At 51.6% G+C, this 21,556-nt stretch overlaps 5 protein-coding genes across 9 annotated transcripts; all 5 read right to left on the bottom strand.

Annotated features, from left to right (window-relative positions):
- Positions 1-323: 323 nt before the first annotated feature.
- On the bottom strand, positions 324-2,115 carry iqcc (IQ motif containing C). The gene is made up of 5 exons (XM_049004795.1): positions 1,751-2,115; positions 1,366-1,509; positions 956-1,217; positions 755-876; positions 324-665 (listed from the first exon to the last, which is right to left on the bottom strand). The coding sequence occupies exons 1-5, from the start codon at positions 1,886-1,888 to the stop codon at positions 624-626; spliced, it is 708 nt and encodes a 235-aa protein (XP_048860752.1). The 5' UTR covers positions 1,889-2,115; the 3' UTR covers positions 324-623.
- A 238-nt stretch (positions 2,116-2,353) lies between these two features.
- Positions 2,354-7,076, bottom strand: ccdc28b (coiled-coil domain containing 28B). 3 transcript variants are annotated; one of them, XM_049004779.1, is made up of 6 exons: positions 6,294-7,076; positions 5,269-5,564; positions 4,931-5,100; positions 4,424-4,578; positions 4,184-4,206; positions 2,354-4,031 (listed from the first exon to the last, which is right to left on the bottom strand). In XM_049004779.1, exons 2-6 carry the CDS (start codon positions 5,502-5,504, stop codon positions 3,977-3,979), a joined length of 639 nt encoding a protein of 212 aa, XP_048860736.1. In that variant the 5' UTR covers positions 5,505-5,564; positions 6,294-7,076; the 3' UTR covers positions 2,354-3,976. The 3 variants fall into 3 exon arrangements, with proteins under 3 accessions (XP_048860736.1, XP_048860737.1, XP_048860738.1); XM_049004780.1 differs by lacking the exon at positions 6,294-7,076 and adding an exon at positions 6,117-6,274; XM_049004781.1 differs by lacking the exon at positions 6,294-7,076 and adding an exon at positions 6,117-6,274 and having other exon boundaries at positions 5,269-5,559.
- LOC125727798 (uncharacterized) lies at positions 6,351-8,691 on the bottom strand. Its single transcript, XM_049004743.1, has 3 exons — positions 8,640-8,691; positions 7,012-7,798; positions 6,351-6,464 (listed from the first exon to the last, which is right to left on the bottom strand). Exons 1-3 carry the CDS (start codon positions 8,689-8,691, stop codon positions 6,416-6,418), a joined length of 888 nt encoding a protein of 295 aa, XP_048860700.1. The 3' UTR covers positions 6,351-6,415.
- A 587-nt stretch (positions 8,692-9,278) lies between these two features.
- tmem39b (transmembrane protein 39B) lies at positions 9,279-15,588 on the bottom strand. Of its 2 annotated transcripts, none has more exons than XM_049004776.1 (9): positions 15,479-15,588; positions 12,473-12,657; positions 11,606-11,825; positions 11,451-11,534; positions 11,210-11,364; positions 10,633-10,945; positions 10,146-10,333; positions 9,821-9,941; positions 9,279-9,625 (listed from the first exon to the last, which is right to left on the bottom strand). In XM_049004776.1, the coding sequence occupies exons 2-9, from the start codon at positions 12,601-12,603 to the stop codon at positions 9,392-9,394; spliced, it is 1,446 nt and encodes a 481-aa protein (XP_048860733.1). In that variant the 5' UTR covers positions 12,604-12,657; positions 15,479-15,588; the 3' UTR covers positions 9,279-9,391. The 2 variants fall into 2 exon arrangements, with proteins under 2 accessions (XP_048860733.1, XP_048860732.1); XM_049004775.1 differs by lacking the exon at positions 15,479-15,588 and adding an exon at positions 13,093-13,222.
- On the bottom strand, positions 13,318-21,471 carry LOC125727814 (KH domain-containing, RNA-binding, signal transduction-associated protein 1-like). Of its 2 annotated transcripts, XM_049004778.1 has the most exons (11): positions 21,067-21,471; positions 19,286-19,407; positions 19,042-19,158; positions 18,824-18,970; positions 18,593-18,723; positions 18,323-18,509; positions 17,958-18,019; positions 17,756-17,811; positions 17,406-17,585; positions 15,839-15,911; positions 13,318-15,587 (listed from the first exon to the last, which is right to left on the bottom strand). In XM_049004778.1, the coding sequence occupies exons 1-9, from the start codon at positions 21,158-21,160 to the stop codon at positions 17,467-17,469; spliced, it is 1,035 nt and encodes a 344-aa protein (XP_048860735.1). In that variant the 5' UTR covers positions 21,161-21,471; the 3' UTR covers positions 13,318-15,587; positions 15,839-15,911; positions 17,406-17,466. The 2 variants fall into 2 exon arrangements, with proteins under 2 accessions (XP_048860735.1, XP_048860734.1); XM_049004777.1 differs by lacking the exons at positions 13,318-15,587; positions 15,839-15,911 and having other exon boundaries at positions 16,654-17,585; positions 18,593-18,726.
- Between the last annotated feature and the right edge of the window lie 85 nt (positions 21,472-21,556).

Raw genomic sequence — 21,556 nt, 5'->3', positions numbered from 1 at the left:
GGGCACACTTCTGCAGCAGCTGACTGAAGCTACGCATTTAAACAGGTTTAAGTACATAGGTTACACGTCACTCTTTACTTACAGATCTGATCTTGCAGAGATATAGTACAATGAAACCCCAAATTCAAAATCATTGCAAATTCCTGACCTTTACGACTGAAATGCAATGAAAAGAAAAAAAACTGGAGCCACGTCATCTCGTCTATGTACCTGTACAGTATATAGCAGAGATGACAAAGTTTACTTTGACTTTGAACACCGTACAGCGCATGTGTAGAGCAATCACATCACTCTGCAGATTAATAAGACAGGACGAAACACACTACAAAAATATGTCTTTATTACTGGTTATTAATTACACACAGAAACAAAACAGATCCATGTCACATTTACAAATTTAGCAGATAGTGGCAATGCATCAGGCCAGACCTTTATAGAATCACAAACACCAGGGTAGCTTATCAAGCTCATGTTCTTCACATAGGAGGCCCGGGAGGTCAGGAGGAGGCCGGGAGGGGGGCGGGAGAGGGTCCGTGTGCGCCTGGACAGCTACACGACAGAAGTGCTCCCACACTGTCCAGCGCGGTGTGGTCAGTGTAGAACAATCCAGGCTGGGGTCCCTGTCACTGTACAGGAGCGGCCAGCCCCTGCTTCAGCATGAGGTACTGCAAGGAGAGCGGTGACAGCACACATTAGCCTCACCCTACACGAAAGCTAACAGCAGAGCAAAATGCACGGCCCGTGGGGGGGGCACCTTCTTGCGGCTGCCGATGGCTTGTTGAACCCACAGCAGCTCCATGGCCAGGCTTCTCCGCTGTAGGCGCAGCTCCTCCCATCTTCCAGGCAGCTCCTGGGCCCAGCTCTGCCGATGCATCCCTGAGAACACAGCAGCCCTGTGCTGAGAGGCCACACAGCCGATGCCTGGCACTGCGGCGCTTTGGGCAGCTGCCCTTACCCATCTGCCGCAGTTGGGTGGTATAGTTGCAGTCCACAGCCACGTTGTGTGACACAGTCTCGTCCCTGCCATCTGATTCATGGAGGCAGGGCGCTGCCTCGCTCTCGCTCTCTGCAGGCCCATCGTCCTCCACTGTGGAGAAGAGCTGGGATGGTGCACCTGGGTCATGGTCTTTCTCTGGTGTGTGGGTTTCCTGCTGTGAATCTCCACACCATCTTCCTGGGCAACTGGCACTCAGTTCCCCAGCACTGCCCGCACTACTCTGGTGATGGGACACGATTCACAATAACAAAGAAAGACATAAGCAGGGCAGTGCTTGGAATTCTCCTTCAGTGTTTTATGTTAAATTCAGCAGTCATCCTGCAATGCAGCACTAAGCCGTAAATCCACATCAGACTCCGCCGGCTCACCGGTGCAGGGAAGCGCGGGGTCGGCATGACAGCTCCCCTCCACAGCAGGCCGCTCAGCTCCCCCTCGATCTCCCTGACGATGTCCTCATAATCCCGACGCGCCAGGCCGAGCTCCCGCCGAACCAGCCACCCTCGGCTGCTGGCCTGCCACGGCACGGTTCCCGTTTAGCACGAACAGCCTTTTACACACCGCGGGGGTTGTTTACAGGACGTTAAACCGGAAAACGGCACCCATTCGGGACCGTATGATTACTACGGCCAGCGATACAATTGGCTTTTTATTGTATCAACCAACGGCTACAACCGGTTACTTAAGTATTACATCACAGAATAAAATAGCGAGATACGCGCATAAAAATGCGACAGTGCGACGAGCCCTGTTCACCTGAAACGCCGTTATCCGCCGCTCGAAGTCCCGCGTGCTCATCTGGCCGCGTCTCCAGATCCGCGAGCCGGAAGCGCCCCTTCGTGCTTCCTTAGCAACGATTGTCACGTGAACGCTTTTTCTTGTGCGTGTCGCCATCTGTGTTGTGGTCGTGCGGAATGTGAGAGCAGAGAGGCGCTTTCCTTCTGGCCTGAACAATCGGCGTGCATAAGTTGTTGCGCCTTGGTCCTCACCGTAGCCCCAGAGATACCGGAGCTGCGACTCAGACTGTTACTCGCGCGCTGTGAAATGCATTTTAAAGCAGAATCTGCCAGCTACGTGTTAGTTGTATCATAACAGGATAGGTGGTCAGTCTGCGTATCAAAGAGCCAAACACCCTGAACAGGACATACTGGCCACTCTAGAAAGGCGTGCCTCAATATACTTTTTAGTTAATTTAGTTAGTTACCCAAACTGTATTGCATTAAACACATTAAAATAGACTTTGCTTGACAAAGAAGTAGGAGCAGAACTCGCTAAGGGTGACGTTGTAGTGTAAAGAAGAAAGAAAACACATAAACTTGTAAGTAAATTTTATTAAAAAAAAAAAAAAATCTTGTTAAATAGACATAAATATTGACAGCATACAGTAAAAAGAAATCCCACAGGAGTCAGAGACCCCTAAACGACACCTATCAGGCGACAAGTGGTCATCACTTCGTGACGGGCCACTGCCACTTTGTGGACCTCCACCAGTACCACCGTCCAGAACCACAGAACTGAGGCCTGGCTCCAGAAGCATACAGAGCTCCAAAGTTTGTCATGCTTGTCATGCAGTTGTATTATGCTGTCTATAAAGATGATATCAGCTTTTAGTGGAATCTAAATGCTCCTACCCAGCATGCAATATGTCATGGAAGGTTCTGTTATCACCGCAAATATTTGGGCACATTATAAATCAAGGATGTAAGACCCCCCCTCCCCAACTATTTCAAAACATGAACACTGCTGTGAAAAGGCATCAGAACAGATGGGAATTACTGAAGACTTACTTTTCTTGCTGTTGCTGGAGGTTTGTCATTTGTTCCTTGAAATAGCTTGTTAATAATATGCTGCTTCCAGCATTAGCACTGCTGAGAAAACAGCGTAGCGAGACAGCAAGCCCAAGTCCCAGAAACAGGACTTTACCTCCAGGCAGGAATATAACCAGAGTCACTTCAGCAGAGACGCTGTGCTGCACTATGTCGCCGAACTCCGAGATGCAGCTAAATCCTAGTCACAGCATCCTATGAATGTAACGTGTTGCTGTGCCTCTGGAAATTCCTTGTGCTTTTTGACCAGGATGATGAACCAGATCAGAATCAGCTTGTTTCCTGTCTATAAAAACTAAGGGTGTTTTGGTGGTTAATGCAGCACTGGCAGACCCGCTGTGAGAAGCATCTTCCATTTCAAGACGCTCAAGTGATCTCATGAGAGTTTCTCAGAAAAGATCTAGGGCACATTAGCAGCATCATGGCAATATGTGTGCTCACTGACTAAAAGCTGATCCCACTTAAAGTATGTGCAGCCCCACGAAGAGATGGTGGGATGGGAGGAATGAGAGAAGGATGGAGGAAATACAAAGTAGGGGACAGAAGATGGGAAAAGAAGGAGGTCAGGCAGAAAACAAAATCACAACATGCCCAGCCAACAAGGCCTCAGAGCACCCTGCCACCGCGTTGCTTCTGGAGAGTATAGCAGATGCTGGACTCCTGACACTCATCCTGCTGTGTTGCTGCAATGCTAATGGACAGCGCCCCCACCTGTCTCCACTGGTGTCAGGAGGCACCAAGAAAAAACCAGGACAGATCTGCTTACAATGTGTGCGGACTGGTCCACGGCGGAGGGCTGGCTCAGACGCCCGGGTTCCTCTTGGACGCCCAGGTTCCTCTTGGACGCCCAGGTTCCTCTCAGATGTCCGGGTTCCTCTCTGCACTGGGCTGTGCAGTCTGCTAAGCTGAAGACTTTCCCAGTTTTCTACATGTACTTCCACATTTAACCATGTTACTGTAAAGGTCAGAGCTGCGTACTTACACAACACGGAATTCTACACATGGAGAGAAAAGGAGCTCATCACATTGGTCCTGTGTCTGGCTGTATTCCCAAAGCAGCCAATCACAGCTGCAGTCACTTCATCGCTTGGACAGTCACATGACTGTCTTTAGCCTTCCTCGTGAGACTGCTCCTTCCCATCAGCTGCATGCTTCCTCATGGGTTGGAGGTCTTGGGCAGGTCCTGGTTCTCAGCCAAGTGTAACTTCTGTCTGGAAATGTCCACGTTAAGGTTAAGTAATAGCAAACCCAAGAAAGACATATCTGAATGACAGATGAACAAAATGCACCAGCCTCACTCAGGGCTTGGTAGTTATTAGTGAGTCTTCTGATGTAAACTCGCATTTCTCACTGCCAAGGATACATGGAGTTGCTGAGCTCTTCCAGCTGCGGATAGAACACCAAGAGGAGCAAGTCACTGAGGGAACGCTTGAGCATTCACTGCAGAAAAACCCTGCAGCTGCCACCAGCTGTGCTGGTCTGCTGCTACCATGGTGACACATGTTGCTATGGAGACTAGGCGAACCCACAACTTTTGCATTATTAGCCCATTTGTCTACTTGCTACAGGAACAGCACGCGGTGGCTGAAGGTACAGATCTTACATTGGACAGCAGGTGTTCCAAGTTGTGATCGGAGACAGACTTCCTCTGGTCTTCAGACAGCTCCTCCACGTGACTGTCGAGGCTGAAGTGCAGCCTGGCTAGTTTCTCCTGCATCTCCCGCACATGCTCTAGCTGCTCAAAGGAGCACACTTTACCTGGGGAGCAGATAGACAGCAATGGCTACAGAAGGCCACAAAGACACCCTCTTCATCAGGACTCACACATGCTGCATGCTCCTTCCTAATGTCCCTGTCAAGCCGAGACCCTCAGGGCTGTGACGGTGCCCTCTTAAATGTGACAAAGTCACAAAGGTCATGTAGTATGACAGACTCTCAGCTGTTCAGGTTTGCCGTTTATTTGTGTCTCTCTCTGACTGACGTCTCCAGCAGGATCTCATCAGTACCGGGTGAGACCCGTCCCCCTACACTGAAAGTCTGAACACTGCAGTCCCCCCCCAACCCCCTAGTCCCTACTGAAGGTCTCAGCGTTGAAGATCCGCCCCCTCACCAAAGGCCTGCAGCTTCCCGGAGTGGAAGTCGTTGAGGAGGTTAAGGAGCCCCCCCTCCATCTCGCGCACGTCGGACACATCTGTGAGGAACGAGTGCTGCAGGGGGGACGACTGCGCCGCCCTGCTGGGGCCAGCAGGGAATGGCACCCTGGGCCTCTCCTTGTGCGGCCTGCAAGAGATCAAGTGTAAGGAGGGGGGGTTACTGCCAGCACAAGCTGCTGCCTGTCTGACTGGTTTTACAAGCAGAGGAAGATAGAAAACTGAATGCAGCAGATATTAAATACAAAATTCACAACGTAAGCATGGCCCAGACTGTCCACACCAGCTCAGATCTTACCTGGTGGTCTTTGGGGGGGGGACAGTCGCACTGAGCCCTTCTTTAGACTGTCCAGAAGCTGCCACCGATCTCTTGACCTTGCCCCGGGGCTTGGGGGACGGCGGCTGGGGCAGGCCGAGGGAGAAGCTTGTGCTCTTACTGGCCGGGAGCACAGAGAGCTTGCGGGGGTTGACGGGGGGTGGGGGCGGCTGTGGCAATGACACTTTGGGGCTCCTCTTCTTCCGCTTGTCTTCCATGAGTCGGTCTGTCCACAAAGTGGTGAGTGAAAGAAGGAAGGAGGGGCACCTCCTGCTGGTCTGGAAAACAACAAGGGACAGAGGAAGTCAGACACAGCTCTGTAACAGACATGCATTTCAGGTTGCCAAACTCCTCCTCACACCATGTGCATATTTAACAACCCCACGGAAAAGAAGGATACCCCGAGGCTGCCCTCCTCTGGCCAAGCGCGCGCACCCACCCCATTCTGTCCCAGCAGTGAAATGAAACAAGTGTTAGAACCACGAAAAAGATTCAGTAAGCAGAGCTCAGATATCCCGGGACATGCTGCATTAAATGCACAGAACCTATGTATATTTATTAATAAAATTTGCGGATTCGTATTTATCAATAAAATGTATGTAACAAAATACTGTAACAAACAGTAAAAATCGAGCATTACTGAGTGTGACGGGCATCGCTGCAATGACGAGCAAAAGCAGCGGGGGGGGGCTCTGAGCTCCTGCCTCTTTTATACAGACGTGTCCCTTTTCGAATTTTACCAAGCCCCCCCCGTATCTGCACGGTGGAGATGTTTGCTGTTTTATTTAAGCGATTATTATCATTACATTAATATTATACACAAATCATACCTGACAAATCAAACGTGTGTCGGTAAGATCCTGCGACTCGCCACACGCTGATGCCCGAGCTGGTTAGCAGCGTTAACGATAAACTGTGTGTTTGTCTGCAGCACACAAAGCTCGATCGCTACTGAGAAGGGTGATGCGCGGCCGCGGCGATGCGCGCTCCCGTGCCCGTGTCCTTACCCTTGCGGTAACGTCTTTTAGCGCCGACCGTTGTCCCAGCGCCGCTTTCAGACCCCGTAGTGTCGCCCTGCTCCCCCTCGGCGTTCACTGATGGCCGGTGGGCCGGACACCGGCCGCTGTTTTTAAAGAGACAGAGCAGCGATTCTGGCAGCTGCTCCCTCCACTATGAATCTGCACGGAAAACGGGACAGTAAGATATTTATCCCAACAAAGATCCATGCATTCGGATCTCTATCATGTACATGTCTGCAGCAATCATCATAACGTTTTTCAGAATATGTGATCTGCTGAAAGCCTCTCTGTGGTTACAATCCCCATCTACAGCGATGAGATGAATTTTATATATATAAAGTTCTCGCCCTATACAAGGTGTTTGCATTAGTCTTAGCCGGTCATAACCGTGTAGGGCGTCACATGGTGAACTCAGCAATTACAACCCCTTGTTTTCGGTCTGTATGGGAGTGGAAAATGTTTTACCTACAGTGAGGCTGACATTTGGCTAACAACGGAAACAAACATAAACGTATTGAACAGAAAGATGCTTTTACCCAAAGCCACATAAATACGAAGGGAAACAAACCGATGTGGTCAAATGGTTATAATGAGCTTAAGGTGCACTGCAAGGCTATATTTATATACCAGATACAAGTGCATGACTGTTGATACATTATAAGCGGTATAAAAAAAATGCAAGTAAACACTAATCGCAAACGCGCACCTCCTGCCAGCCCTGATGACTCCCCCTGGCCTCCTGCCAGCCCTGATGACTCCCCCTGGCCTCCTGCCAGCCCTGATGACTCCCCCTGGCCTCCTGCCAGCCCTGATGACTCCCCCTTGGCCTCCTGCCAGCCCTGATGACTCCCCCTGGCCTCCTGCCAGCCCTGATGACTCCCCCTTGGCCTCCTGCCTACCCTGATGACTCCCCCTGGCCTCCTGCCAGCCCTGATGACTCCCCCTGGCCTCCTGCCAGCCCTGATGACTCCCCCTGGCCTCCTGCCAGCCCTGATGACTCCCCCTTGGCCTCCTGCCAGCCCTTATGACTCCCCCTGGCCTCCTGCCTACCCTGATGACTCCCCCTGGCCTTCTGCCAGCCCTGATGACTCCCCCTTGGCCTCCTGCCAGCCCTGATGACTCCCCCTTGGCCTCCTGCCTACCCTGATGACTCCCCCTGGCCTCCTGCCTACCCTGATGACTCCCCCTAGCCTCTTGCCAGCCCTGATGACTCCCCCTGGCCTCCTGCCAGCCCTGATGACTCCCCCTGGCCTCCCCTCCTGCCCTGTCTCCTTCTGGCTTCCCGCCCGCTCTCAGACAGGATCTCTCCAGCCCTTTCTGGGCATCTCTGACTGTGAGCAGGTGGTAGCAGGTGATGCAGCCCAACTCCAGCAGGTATCTGCAGGAAGAAATGGTCCATGAGGGAGCAGGAGAGCCACCAAAATCCACACGCTCTAATCCAGGGTCACTCTGGTTATCAGGCTGACTTACAGCACCACACCTGCGTACCACACCTCATTATGTAACTGCTCCATCCCCCACTTCAGCATGTCATAATATGCACAGTGGAGGCGCTCTTCTGCAGAGCAGCCACATGGGGGCACTCAAGGCCCATATCCCTCCTCACCTGCTCTGCTTTGCAGTATTATCCAACACGTCTACACTGCCTGTTTTATTGAAATAAAGGGGCCTGCAAACCTGATGCAGTTACATTACCTGTTAAGAGGAATGGGGCAAAATCCCAGCACTTTATTGTAAGACACTTGTGGAAGGCCACCCAAAATGTTTATCCCAAGTTATATTGTTTAAAGGCAATCCTACCAAATACTTACAACGTGTATTCACATTCCTGACCCACTGGGATTGTGATATAGTCAATTAATATGTAAATAATATGTCAAACAATTGTTGGGTAAACGTCATACACAAAGTACATGTCCTACCCGACTTGCCTAAACTATAACTTGCTGACATGAAATCTGTGGAGTGGTTAAAAATTAGTTTTAATGACTCCAATCAAACTGTAATCTTACGACTTCAACTGGAGATTTGGAGAGCTATGTTGTCGGACATCAAACCTTTCTTTACATGAGCAGTGTGTTAACACAGGGACATATTGTCATATTCGTTATTTCATTGGTCTCACAGTCTCAAAACGTGATGTCTGGTGTCCGTTTGCCTTTGTGAGCCAAAGCGCATCATAAACCCAAAATGGCCCTAATATAACCGCCATTTGTAGCCTATTAAATCAGAGCACCGCTTCCGAGCATGTAGCGTTCTAAACCAAACCGCGATTAGAACGGTTCACGTCTAAATGTGGGCTATAATACATCTATTAGTGGGAATTACAAGTACGTTCCACAACGGGGTACGTTGCAAACTTGGTTTGTAACGCCACGCATATCATCCCGTGACCTCTGTCTCCCTTCGGGAAGACATCACCCCGGAAGCGATACAGCGCAAAACAACGGCAACCGGAGGAGTTCAAACGTCATTGCCATGCAGGATGTTTCGCTCGAGTTACCAAATGCTCGTTGAAATGCAAAGGACCGAAACCCGCACTAGAACACCTTCCATACGTTTTCATTTCGTTGCTTATGCAGGTAAAGTGTTAGTTTTAATTCCTTATAACCGAAGCAAGTTAGAATACTCACCCTTCTGATTGTTTCTTTGGTAATTTAAACAGAATTTTCTACCCTGTACGTCTTCCCCTTTGCCTCTATCACCCCCTACCGGTAATACGTATTCAAATGCTTACGAGTTTTCCGAGGTAAAGCGCGAGCGTCATATCAGGGGACTTTGGCAACAATATTTAGGTTAATAAGGATGGTGGTTACATTTCATACACCTGACTGGGATGACGTGTTTTAAGTACTGCAACATAACACACTTGCTTAATATCCCCTCTTTTTCAGTGAGAGTCAGACGGACTGTAAGCTGAGTTCAGACCACCGGAACTAGTGTCATGGAGAAAAGGAGGACAACATTAAAGAATACAAAAATATGATTCTTTATAAGATCCAAAACAAAAACACAAAAATGCAAGTGTAAAAAAAAAAAAAGAAAGCTCCTATGCCAATTGGCTGACCGAGGCCGAGTGGAGCAGCTTAAGTGGCCTTGGGATCCGCCGAGCTGTGCGAGTACGAGTAAGCTTTGCCCAGGACGAGTCTGTCCCTCAGCAGCTTGAAGAAAGCATAGTAGTTACTAAAGAGGATCAATGCCAGCGATATGGTCTGGTGCCATTTCTCTGAGCAGATCAGGGAGTACAGCTGGTAGAAGATCATGGCCCCCTCCAGGATGATGAGGATGTTCAAAATCCTCAGAGGCTTGTTGAAGAAAAACTGGGGAAGGAAAAGAATAAGCGATAGACTTAATTAGTTGCCTTCAGTCTTAAAAAAAAAACTCAGTTAAAGCCACAGCCAAGCATGTTACAGGTTACACTGCCGGACTGAACAGCGCATGGCTTAGGAGGCAAACAGGCATCAGCCCCCCCGCACCCGATCAGGTGAGCCCCTCCCTGCCCTGGCAGCACTCACATAGAAGCGGTAGTGTGACACGTCCGAAGGTACAGCCACATTGTAGTGGCCCATGGCCTTGTACACATTCTTGTTGTGTTTCACCAGCACACCCTGTGGCCACATGTATTCCTCTGTCCACCTACAGGGGGGGGGGCAGAGAGGTAGGGAAGGACTCTTAGGAATGACAAAAGGGAGCAAGTGGGTAGGAGCACACAAAGGTGCCCACAGGAGGCTCGCCAGAAGGAGGAGAAAGACAGCAGGAAGCAGCAAAGCAGGGGGGGAGGACACCATCCTGACCATGAGCACACAAGGCTGACTGCAGTGTAACGGGGTCACTACCTACACGTGCTGCAGGACGTTGGAGCAGAGCGCGGGGTCCACCCTCTGCCAGCAGCCCAGGTGGGCGGCTGCCTTGTGCAGTAGGTCGCAGTAGCGGGGGGGCAGCAGGTGTCGCATGAGGATGACGGATGTGCTGATGGCCACCAGAAGAAACAGCTCACAGGACCAGCGCTTGTCCACATACTGCGTGCTCTGTGGGGCAGGATAGAGGAGGAGTCACACAGCCACCCCACTCACACAGCCACCCCACTCACACAGCCACCCAACTCACACAGCCACCCAACTCACACAGCCACCCAACTCACACAGCCACCCCACTCACACAGCCACCCCACTCACACAGCCACCCCACTCAGGGCGTGAGCCCTGCCCACGCACCTCAAAGAAGCGGACTGCCGGGGGGGGGGGGGGGCCCACACAACTCAAGGAAGCGGGTGGCTGGGTGGGGGACACACCTCAAGGAACCAGACGGGCAGGGGGGGGGCACGTACCTTAAGGAACCAGACGGGCACGAAGGCAACATAGTAGGCGCTCAGCATGGAGCTGAGCAGCACGTCCTTCATCCTCCAGTTGAAGTCCATCTTAAGGTACTCGACCTCCTTTCGCACCAGGTCGGGGGACAGGCAGCAGGCGTGCGTGGGTGTGGCCTGCACCCCGTACAGCCGGCTCGTGTGCTGCTTCCAGGTGTCTTTCAGGATGCTCAGGTAGTCTCGCCCCCCAACGCCAGTGCCCGACGCCAGTGAGCCGCCCCCACCTCGACGCACGTCGCAGCTCAGCCGGAAGAATGGGATGTACATGCCGAAACTGCGGAGAAGATGGGCGTCAGGCGCAGAGTCAGCGAGGGCCTGGAGCCCATAGTAGCCACGGCCCGAGGGCGTGTGTACGGCTCATTTGCACGCACACACATTACAGTGCTGCACTTACACTTCAGAGTTCAGTGCAAGAACAGAGGAGCTGCAGTCAGCCTGAAACTGAGGCCCGTCCCTCATTTCCACAGCTAAAGCTCTGACATTGGCGGGGACAGCTGCTGATGTTAAGCAGGAATGGCCCCGGACGAGCCCCACTTACGGGTAGCAGAGGAAGAGCAGGCTTAGGGCGGAGTACGTCCTGAAAAGATGGATGAAGCAGCGGCAGAGACTCCAGCCCGTGAGCGTGAGAACAGCAAAGCGGCCCGTCACCAGCACCACGGAGTGGGGGAAGGATAACTTGCCGCTCTGAGAGGCCTGATGGGGGAGGGGAGGGGTTTAAGATCACGCTTTCCTTTTGTGTCCCAGTGCTCGTCGGCCACAGAGCCTCCTCAAACACTGACCTCTTTCACCACAGCAGCGATGAGGCGACGGGCCAGCACGATGACGGTGAAGACCAGCATGTTGTAATCGATGAGATGGAAGTTCTGAAGAGCAGCAGGCAAATGCTGGTCACACAGTCCAGATACACTCTGCGGCCTGGCAGCACGGTACTCACCAGCGAGGTGTGTGAGGGTGGGTGCGAAGACGGGTACCACCACACCGTCCGGTAGATATTGATGTAGTGGACGAAGAGGGCGATCAGGTGGCACAGGAGTAGGTGCAGTTCAAACAGCAGGTGGCGCTCCACTGACAGATCGGGGATCTTGTAGTGCTTGAGAGGCACCACGGTCTGGGCCGCCAGTGGGGGACTGCTCATGCCAGTGCCAGCGTTGCTCCTAAGCACAAAACCTGCATGTCCAAAAGGAGCTCGGTACCTGATACCACGTTAATCAAAGACACCTGACACCGTCCACTGTGATGGTCAGCGAGGACGTCACGGGCAGGCAGCACCGGAGACTGACATAAGGCTCATTCCATGTCAAATCATCACAATTTCGGATCTCATCGTCACGGATTTTAATGAAACTTTGCATGCTGATTTGGTCACATGAGTAACTCCAGGAACTGAAATTGGGCGAGTCTTGCATCAATATTGAAGGAGATTTAAGCAAACAAAGTTATAACTTTTTTTTTGGGGGGGGGGGGATGGCTATTACTTTAACTGGCTATATTTACCTTAACATAAGCTGCATAGAAGTGGCCCTTATATTGTTTTAAAACTATTGTCCAGCTCTGTAGATTCAAAAGTACTAGTCCACTAATAGTTTAAAGTAATACCCCCTCCCCCCAAAGTTATAACTTTGTTTGCTTAAATCTCCTTCAATATTGATCAAAGTCTCGCCCAATTTGTTTCACGAGTTACTCATGTGACCAAATCAGCATGCCATGTTTCGTTAAAATCCGTGACGATGAAGTCCGAAAGTGTGATGATTTGACATGGAAGGAGCCATAAAGGCTGCGAAGCGCCGGCATCCCCTCTCACCTGGTCCGCGACCGCACGCCCGTCATTGGCGAGCTGCTGGAGTGGCCGCCGTTCCCCACAGAGCCGGACTCGCCTCCCAGAGGCGAGCGGCAGTACGAGGTGCGGTTGCCCCCTCTGCGCCCGCCCGCCATGCCAGGTGCCGGCGCGTCAGTCGAGCTTCAGGTGCAGGTTAGCTGCTCCACCACCTGGCCGGGCGACAGAGATCAGGCCCCGTCAGAGGGCCGAGTCATCGGCTCGGTTCGTCCCGAGATCCGCGGGTCAGCGCCGCTCAGTACCGAGCTCTTCCCGCCGTGTCGGAGATCTCCAGGCTGAACTACACAGGGAATGGCTAACTGGCACTACCCTCGGAAGCTAGTTAGCAATAACCCAGGAAGCTAGTTAGCACTACACACTACACCAGGAAGCTAGCTAACATTATCCCGGGAAGCTAACTGGCCCTACTCAGGGACGCTAACTAACACCCGGCGTGCAGCGACGCCGGGGTCTGGACAGCCTCCGACCGACAGGAGCGGTTTTATTGTAGCTGTAAAGCGGCGACACAGCCGCCGGGCGCTCGATGCCAAGCGTCTCTTGGACAATAACGCAAAACGGAAGCCAGCGGCGCGCGAACGGCGGCCTACCACAGGGATCCCTCCGGCGGCGCCACGCTTCCCGAAGCGGCTGTTTAGGCGACGGGCGATTCGCAGCGAAGAGCGCGCCTCAGGCAGCGCACGCGCGGACAGGATGAGCTGCGGCGTGGAGACGGGAACGCCCGTCGAGAGCGCGCGCTTTTAAAGGGACCTCGGCGTCGTCAGGTAACAAGACAAATCACCAACGTCTATGAAATTCACATTAAGCAAACCCTCCACAATAAGATGGACTTTATTAATCCCATGAAGAGAAATTTCAGTGTTACAGCAGCAGTCAGAGAGGATCAGACAGAACACACAACAAAGAGCACAACGCGGTGTATTTGTGGTGTATTTCATAGAGCAAAGGCTGCCTTAGTCACAAAAATTCTATTATCACCAATCATTTTAATTTACATTTTTTAATTTCATTAATACAATTTTCGTTCATTCGATTTTTAAAATAATATACAGATCAAGCTCATAGATTATGCATTCATAAGCACGTGGACAGATATGATGAACAGAGACACCAACTGTGACGTCATTTTTCACGTCAACACTACATGAAGCAGATGAATAATTTTCCCGGAGTGACAGCAGTGGCCACTAAAATACTGTGGCCACTGCCAATGGCATCACAATTACTGGGCATTTTCGAGAAACTTAAGACACTCGGCTGCTGAGACATTTTGCAATGGTATGTAATCGATAGAGCCTGTCGATGCAATGGCCAAAGTCAATGACACAATAATGCACTGAGACAAGACTAGACAATAGCTAATTAATATACACACTCACCAGCAATTGGACAGGGTATGAATTAATTAGGCTATATTTTAATTTTTAATTGTAAACAATCTGTATCCATACCGTTTATGATGTAGCTGTTAGCATATGTGCATCAACAATGATGGGTAAGTGAGCTGCTTTGTGAACAGACATGCAGCAGTTACACGGTGTATCGTGCTATTTACCTGCATATAGGTCAGTAACAGGGTAGGCACCACTGAAAGTGGATCCCAATATTCATCATGTTGGAATACAGGTCTCCCCCGCTATCCGAAAGTGGAGCGTTCCTGTGAAACCTTTCGTAAGCCAAAATCAGGTAAAGTGAATATGTTATTAACATTAATCTGTATGGGAAATTTGAGTGTTCCCAGAGCCAAAAGATAACTGACTAAATCACTAAATAACACATAAAACCTAAAATAAACACTAACATGTAAACCACGTAAACGTGTCGTACGTGACTGTATGTCGTACGTGACTGTATGTCGTACGTGACTGTATGTCGTACGTGACTGTATGTCTATGATGACGGTTGGCCTTCAAAACTATCCATTGTGAAAAATACTCAATGATGAAAAACAGAGCATTCCGGCTAAGAAGCAGCCTGAAAATGGCCCACGAACACCCAGGAGTCCCCCTCACATGGCTGAGCCAGAAGGCCCCAGCTGAAAGGACCCCCACAAACCACTAGTACTTTAGCTCTTATGCAGTCTTAGTGTCACACCTAGGGGTGCGAATAGAGAACCAATTCCACCTGAAAACCAGTTCCAAATTTTTGCATCCCCTGGAATCATAGGCCTCACATTCGGCTGGAGACGGCATTTAAATGTTGAGGTGCAAACGGTCGAGAGAGGAAGAGAAACAGGTGGGTCACAGCCAACATTATTCAGCATTATTCAACAGATAATGAAGAACAGTATTTTAAGTTATTTAACTTATTTTTCCAAAGAATAATTTTATTAGTCCGTTTTATATTTATTTTCCAGGTTAGATCCTGTTCTAGCTTTGCTATTTATTTTAATATGTTAAAATGTGGGGGTGGCATGGTGGTGCAGTGGTTAGCACTGTTGCCTCACACCTCTGGGACCCGGGTTCGAGTCTCTGCCTGGGTCACATGTATGTGGAGTTTGCATGTTCTCCCCATGTTGTCGTGGGGTTTCCTCCGGTTTCCCCCCACAGCCCAAAAACATGCTGAGGCTAATTGGAGTTGCTAAATTGCCCGTAGGTGTGCATGTGTGAGTGAATGGTGTGTGAGTGTGCCCTGCGATGGGCTGGCCCCCCATCCTGGATTGTTCCCTGCCTTGTGCCCATTGCTTCCGGGATAGGCTCCGGACCCCCCGCGACCCAGTAGGATAAGCGGTTTGGAAAATGGATGGATGGAAACAATGTAGATTGTCTAGATAACATTTTCAGACGAACAAAACTGTTACGTTGACCCTGAAAACCTATGCAAGCCGATGGTGAATCGGACTGATAAGTAGAACTGATAATAGCATCAGTATTGATAAAAACATCAATTCCCATCCCTAGTCATGCCGAGCTCGTGAGCGTGCCGCTCTGGTGCCCAGTCCTGTACAGCGGCCACTTGGAACCCGGCCAGACTTACCAGTGCTGGGTGCCATTGCTTCTTTCATGCCTCCATCCATGACGTGTCTGCACATCTTCTACCCTCTGAGTCGCTCAGTTTGATGGCATCGTGCCAGCCTGTCTCCTGCCTGTAAGGGGTCAGCACACGGTATGTGCCAGTCGGCCTGCGAAGCACAGCTCACTGCACAGCTGTAGACATGCAGAACAATCTGTGGGCCAGTTCACCATGGAGCCACTGGAGGCTGGCTCCCTGCTTTCCAGGCCATGGGCCCTCTCTTCTACCACAGTATCCATGGGGGACGGCAGCCTGACCCCCCACCACCCCCAAAAACGAGTGGCCTCAAACTCAGGGCACATTCCTTCAGTGCCACCAACCTACCGGAGGAGGAGAGTGCAGATCCCTCCTGAGGAACAGCTGTGATCCAGTGGGACTCTCTCACCTTACAAAACTCCTGCAAGAAACAAACAAGGTAAAAACATCTCTAAAACCAACACCAGCAGAGGCGGGAAGGAGATCCAACTCAAGGCTCATGTAACATTCCCCAAACGTGAAGGCAACATTTGAAGGCAAGAAGCAACTCTCAAAATCAATGAGGTAAAGCGGTTTATCATCCCTCAGTGTGGCTTTCCATCATGTTCTGAGGTAAATATGTAAAACTATTAGCAGGAGTTCATTTGAGACAGTAATTCACTTTTACTCTAGTATTTTTTAATTCACTGATCATGCACAGTCAGTATTAATGACCCAGTGAGAGACGGAGTTGGGGTTAAAAAGGCTCCTTTCTTCATTTTACCGAAACCAGCCAACATGACTTAGTCGAGGGCAGGAAGCTGAACTGAATGCTGTTCCAGATCGTGATTTCAGAACGACAGACTCTCTCATGAAATGAAAACATGGTGACCTTCACTGTGGCTGGTACTCAAGCAGAGTTAGCAGAGGGGCTGTGAGCCCCAGACTTGCTTAGAGGACGGGAAACATATTTTTAAATGTGCTGAGGATGATCTTATGCACAAGCTTCACTACTCATTTTGGAATTGTTTTGTATTCCTTTAGATACCAAGTCTTTAGACTACATAAAAATGTTTAAACTCCATATTGGCAGTTTGACCTTCTTGAGAAGCTGCTAATGGTAACTTAAATTTGAAAAAGCAATTTTTTGGTTATTTTATGGCAACAGATAGAAACGTACCAAGTTTAGTTTGATAGAAAAAAAAACTAGGCTTTATTGACAAGCGACTGAAAAACATTTTGGGACAGGTTTGGTGCCCTATTTAGACAAGTGTACAGAGGCAGGGCTCTGCTTTATGGAGAGAGTACATTGGGTGTTTGTGTTGTACAGAGCCCGGGATCAAGCTGCAGGAACTTCTGTGTCAAGGGGGGCAGTCGCAAACCTCTGCAGAGGTGTAAGGCAGCAGCAGCTGTCTGGGCCAAAACACCCCCCTGCAGTGGCCAGGCAGAGAGAGGGGCGCTTCCAGAGCCCTTTGGGACAAGACGTCTCCAGCCTCTACAGGGCTAAACTTCAAAATCCAACATAAAGCAAAACTTACGAAGTCTTTTTTATACCAGCAGTAGTAGTCAGACTAAACTTCCCCCACATTGTTCTTCAGTCAGTTTGATTTGACCAATATGTAAGAAATTAACATTTACTTTTGAAATTTTAAGATGCAGCATAAGTGGGAATCTGTAATTTAGTAAATAATTTTTGTAAAGCAACATTTTATCCAACAGTATGCTGAACTACACAGTGAAGATTTTTGTTTTTCACAGATTAAATGTTTAACCAACCACTAATTAATGGTTTTTTGTTTTATTCAGATTGAATAAATAGCAGTAAATGGAGTATGTTTTTAAATGCTGGCTAGCTATAAGTTAGAAGAACTGACGTGCACATGATCCAGTTTTCAGATTAAAAGTGTCCAGCATGGGGGGGGGCATGGACAATTACTTTAAAGCTGCTGATAAAAGCAAGAGCTGTCGTGGGGTGCAGTTGCCAGGGTGATGTGGTGTCAGTATCGGCCATACGGATGCTCCCTGTAGGAGCCCTTGGCAGGACGCGCTGCGGCCGCTTTGCCAGGGGGCACCGCTGCCCATGTTCCGTTCCAGTCGTCCTGGGCTGCAGAAAGATCTGGGGGTGTTGAGGGGCACAAACATTGTCAGAGTTACAACTGAGGAAAGAGCACGGGCAAGGGGCCGGGCACGAGGAAGGAGCCGGGCAAGGGCACGGGGTCGGGCAAGGGGCCGGGCACGAGGAAGGAGCCGGGCAAGGGCACGGGGTCGGGCACGGGGCCATCTTACCGTAAGCCTCATATGGCTCCTGTGTCTCTCCGTGACCATAATCAAAGTTCATCTCCCTGGTAACAAACAGAGACCAGGCCTGAAACGCCACAGGCTCATAAACCCCCCCGTTCAATCAGCACCCATCTCTGTATGGAGCCAATCAAAGCTTTCAGAGCATATAAACAAGGCGACAGACACGTTGGAGGGAGAGCACAATTACCCCGCAGCCGACTGGCTGTAGTAGTGGTCATAGGTGGACTCTGCATAGCTGTCCTCATAGGCCTGCAAGCAACATTACAGGCATTAAGACAAGGAGCAGCTGAGAGCACCACACACACACACACACACACACACACACACACACACACACACACACACACACACACACACACACACACACACACACACACACACACACACACACACACACACACACACACACACACACACACACACACACACACACAACATGGAATCGGGGAGCAAGACCCAGCGAAGGAAAAGCGGAACGAACCCAAAAACCCCAATGACACCCAGGCAGCAGTCTGCAGTGTTACTGTGTCACCGAGGCCACGCCAAACTCACATAGCCCTCATAAGTCTCCAGCTCTGGGGGGGCCGTGTGCACAGGAGGGGGCAGCATCCGCTGGGCTGGCCCGGGAGGCCGACTTCTTGCAGCCACCGCCCCTCTGACTGCCGGACTGGGCCTGGATGCTGGTCCTCTAGATGCTCCCCCCCGTTGGGTTCCACTGCGAGCAGGCAAACCCCGGCCCCTGGGAGAAGAGCAGACCACAGCTGGTCAGCCACCACGGCAACCTTCTCTTTCAGGCGGAGCTCATTGGGGGGCGGAGCTCACCTGGATGATGGCAAAAGGGCTCCTCTGCCACGGATAAGGGGGGTCCCTCGAACCCTAGTCACAGGCTCCTGAGCCCCATTCAGGAAGCCCCTTTGAACTAACTGCTCCTGACAAAGGTCACCCTTTGTGTCCTGCTTAAGAGAGAGAAACAAGCAAACGGAACTTAAATGCCACTTTGCAGACAGCAACGTGCTGCAGAGCATGCTGGGGGATAGGGGCGGAGCTACTCACGGGTATGAGGAACTTCTTGACCTGCTCCAAGGCACGGGCCATGCGAAGGTATGCCTCAGGTACAGGCGCAGACACCTCGACGAACACATGGAGCTCCATGGAGAGGTGTGCATATTTGGCTTCACCACTTTTGCGCAACTGCTCCTCCTGCAGGAAGAGGAAGTACTTCAAGCGAGTGCCACTGTGACGGACAACTGGCCAGGAGAGGGAAGGCTCACCTTGGATTTGTCCCGCATGGAGCCCTTCCCCAGGATGGAGATCTTGGCCCCGGTCTCCTCCTGCAGGCGCTTAATGGTGTTTCCCTGAGGACCGAGGATCTTCCCCACAAAGTTACACTGAAGGTAGAGGGTCTGCGTCAGGTGCTGCTACTGTCGCCCCTGAAAATCACAGGCCAGCCCCCTCACACCACCCCAGACCGACTTTGCACCCATCATCCCGGGAATCTCAGGCTGCACGCCTCACCTTGGGATGCTGCTTGACTGGAATGAGGACTCGCTCCTTCAGCTTCACGTTCTTGGTGGCAAACAGGTCTAGGTAGGCATTGTCCCCTTGCTTTGACTCACCTTTCTGAATCCTGTCGATCTCTGATTAAAGAGAGAAAAATCCATTGTTTGTGTGTGCGGATCTTCAGTAATTCCATTCTGCCAGTATGAGTACATATCAGCCACCCCTGGAGAGGAGATGGCTGCGCTTCAGCAGGGTCAGCAGCCCTTGAGCCAGTGGGTGAAATGACTGCGCCAATGACCTGCAATCACGAGCCCCAACCCAGAGCCACACAGCACCCCACAACACTCTAACCCTAACCCATCTCAGGATTGGAAGATTGTGCCAGTAACTGAGGGAGGCGCATTTTGGATCTTAGAGAAGTATGCAGTCTGCATGTAAAGCACAGCACCAAAAGTCAGCCTCAACGATGCTGGACTGAACAAAGGCTGTGAATATGATCATTTCACACGGCATCATCAAAGAGCGGCAAACAACAGAGATAGGCAGCGCGGGGCACAGAGTGAGAGAGCGGGGACAGACGGGCAGCGCGGGGCACAGGGTGTGACAGCAGGGACAGACGGGCGGCGCGGGGCACAGGGTGTGAGAACGGGGACAGACGGGCGGCGCGGGGCACAGGATGAGAGAGCGGGGACAGACGGGCGGCGCGGGGCACAGGGTGAGAGAGCGGGGACAGACGGGCGGCCCGGGGCACATGGTGAGAGAGCGGGGACAGACGGGCGGCGCGGGGCACAGGGTGAGAGAGCGGGGACAGACGGGCGGCGCGGGGCACAGGGTGTGAGAGCGGGGACAGACGGGCGGCGCGGGGCACAGGATGAGAGAGCGGGGACAGACGGGCGGCGCGGGGCACAGGCTGAGAGAGCGGGGACAGACGGGCGGCACGGGGCACAGGCTGAGAGAGCGGGGACAGACGGGCGGCACGGGGCACAGGCTGAGAGTGCGGGGACAGACGGCGGCACGGGGCACAGGCTGAGAGTGCGGGGACAGACGGGCGGCACGGGGCACAGGCTGAGAGAGCGGGGAGACGGGCGGCACGGGGCACAGGCTGAGAGAGCGGGGACAGACGGGCGGCACGGGGCACAGGCTGAGAGAGCGGGGACAGACGGGCGGCACGGGGCACAGGCTGAGAGAGCGGGGACAGACGGGCGGCACGGGGCACAGGCTGAGAGAGCGGGGACAGACGGGCGGCACGGGGCACAGGCTGAGAGAGCGGGGACAGACGGGCAGCACGGGGCACAGGCTGAGAGAGCGGGGACAGACGGGCAGCACGGGGCACAGGATTAGAGAGCGGGGACAGTCGGACAACCACATTACATTACGGACCTTCCTAGACTGATGAAACCACCGACAGCCAGGTCAGTCCAGTCCCAACGCTATGGAGGACCATATGTGGGATGTGTCGATCCAGCAGCATCCACAGGTTGGGTGCATCCACAGTTTTATCCTACAACAGTAGCCGGCTACACACAGCGCAAGCCGAACCATCCCGCTACACGAAGAGCACAGAGATCACAGCCGCATACTAAACGCCGGCACGTGAGCAGACAGCGCGACACCAGGCCCGCGAACTCGGACCGACAAGCAGAGAAAACGCAGCTAACAAGTGGGCTAAACAAGGCGCATATAAGCGATTAAATGCTTCCGTGGAATCCGCGGAACCAAAAGTAGAACTAACAGGCGGAGGGATGGTGAGCCGAGTGGGGCGCGCCTTTCGCCGCATCTCGCGAACCAGCCTTTACCTGCGGATATAAGGTTCGTAGCGTGAGTAAAGGAGGCGTCCAGACTGTCCTTCTCTGCTAGAAGCTCCGGTAAATATTTGCTTTCGTTCTCCATTTTGTGAATTACTATAACACACTGCCAAGTTAAGTTAATGTCTGGCAATAAATCTAAAAAGAGCTTAATTTCTGACGAATACACCACCGAACAGTCGTCCCTGTATCAGACTTCACAAGCCGAAGTAGACGGTCCGGCTGTCTAGGTCTTCGTAATGGCTTCCTTCTACTCAGCCAATGAAAACCTTTCGCCTGGGGAAACGGCCTGAAGCGGAAGTGACGTAATGGGTCTTCGTTTTTTTCAAGGCACCGGGAGCCATGCTCACTGGCTTTCCGCTGCGCCCGGTACCGTAGTTTTGACTTTACCTTTTCCACTGATTTCAGGGCAGGTACCAGTACCTGAAGTACAAACGTGATTAGTTACGAACTCAGGAAACAATTACAAACGATGTTTTAA

This window comes from Brienomyrus brachyistius, unplaced genomic scaffold (assembly GCF_023856365.1).
Source record: "Brienomyrus brachyistius isolate T26 unplaced genomic scaffold, BBRACH_0.4 scaffold118, whole genome shotgun sequence".
Lineage (NCBI taxonomy): Eukaryota > Metazoa > Chordata > Actinopteri > Osteoglossiformes > Mormyridae > Brienomyrus > Brienomyrus brachyistius.
This window is presented reverse-complemented; position numbering and strand designations above follow the sequence as displayed.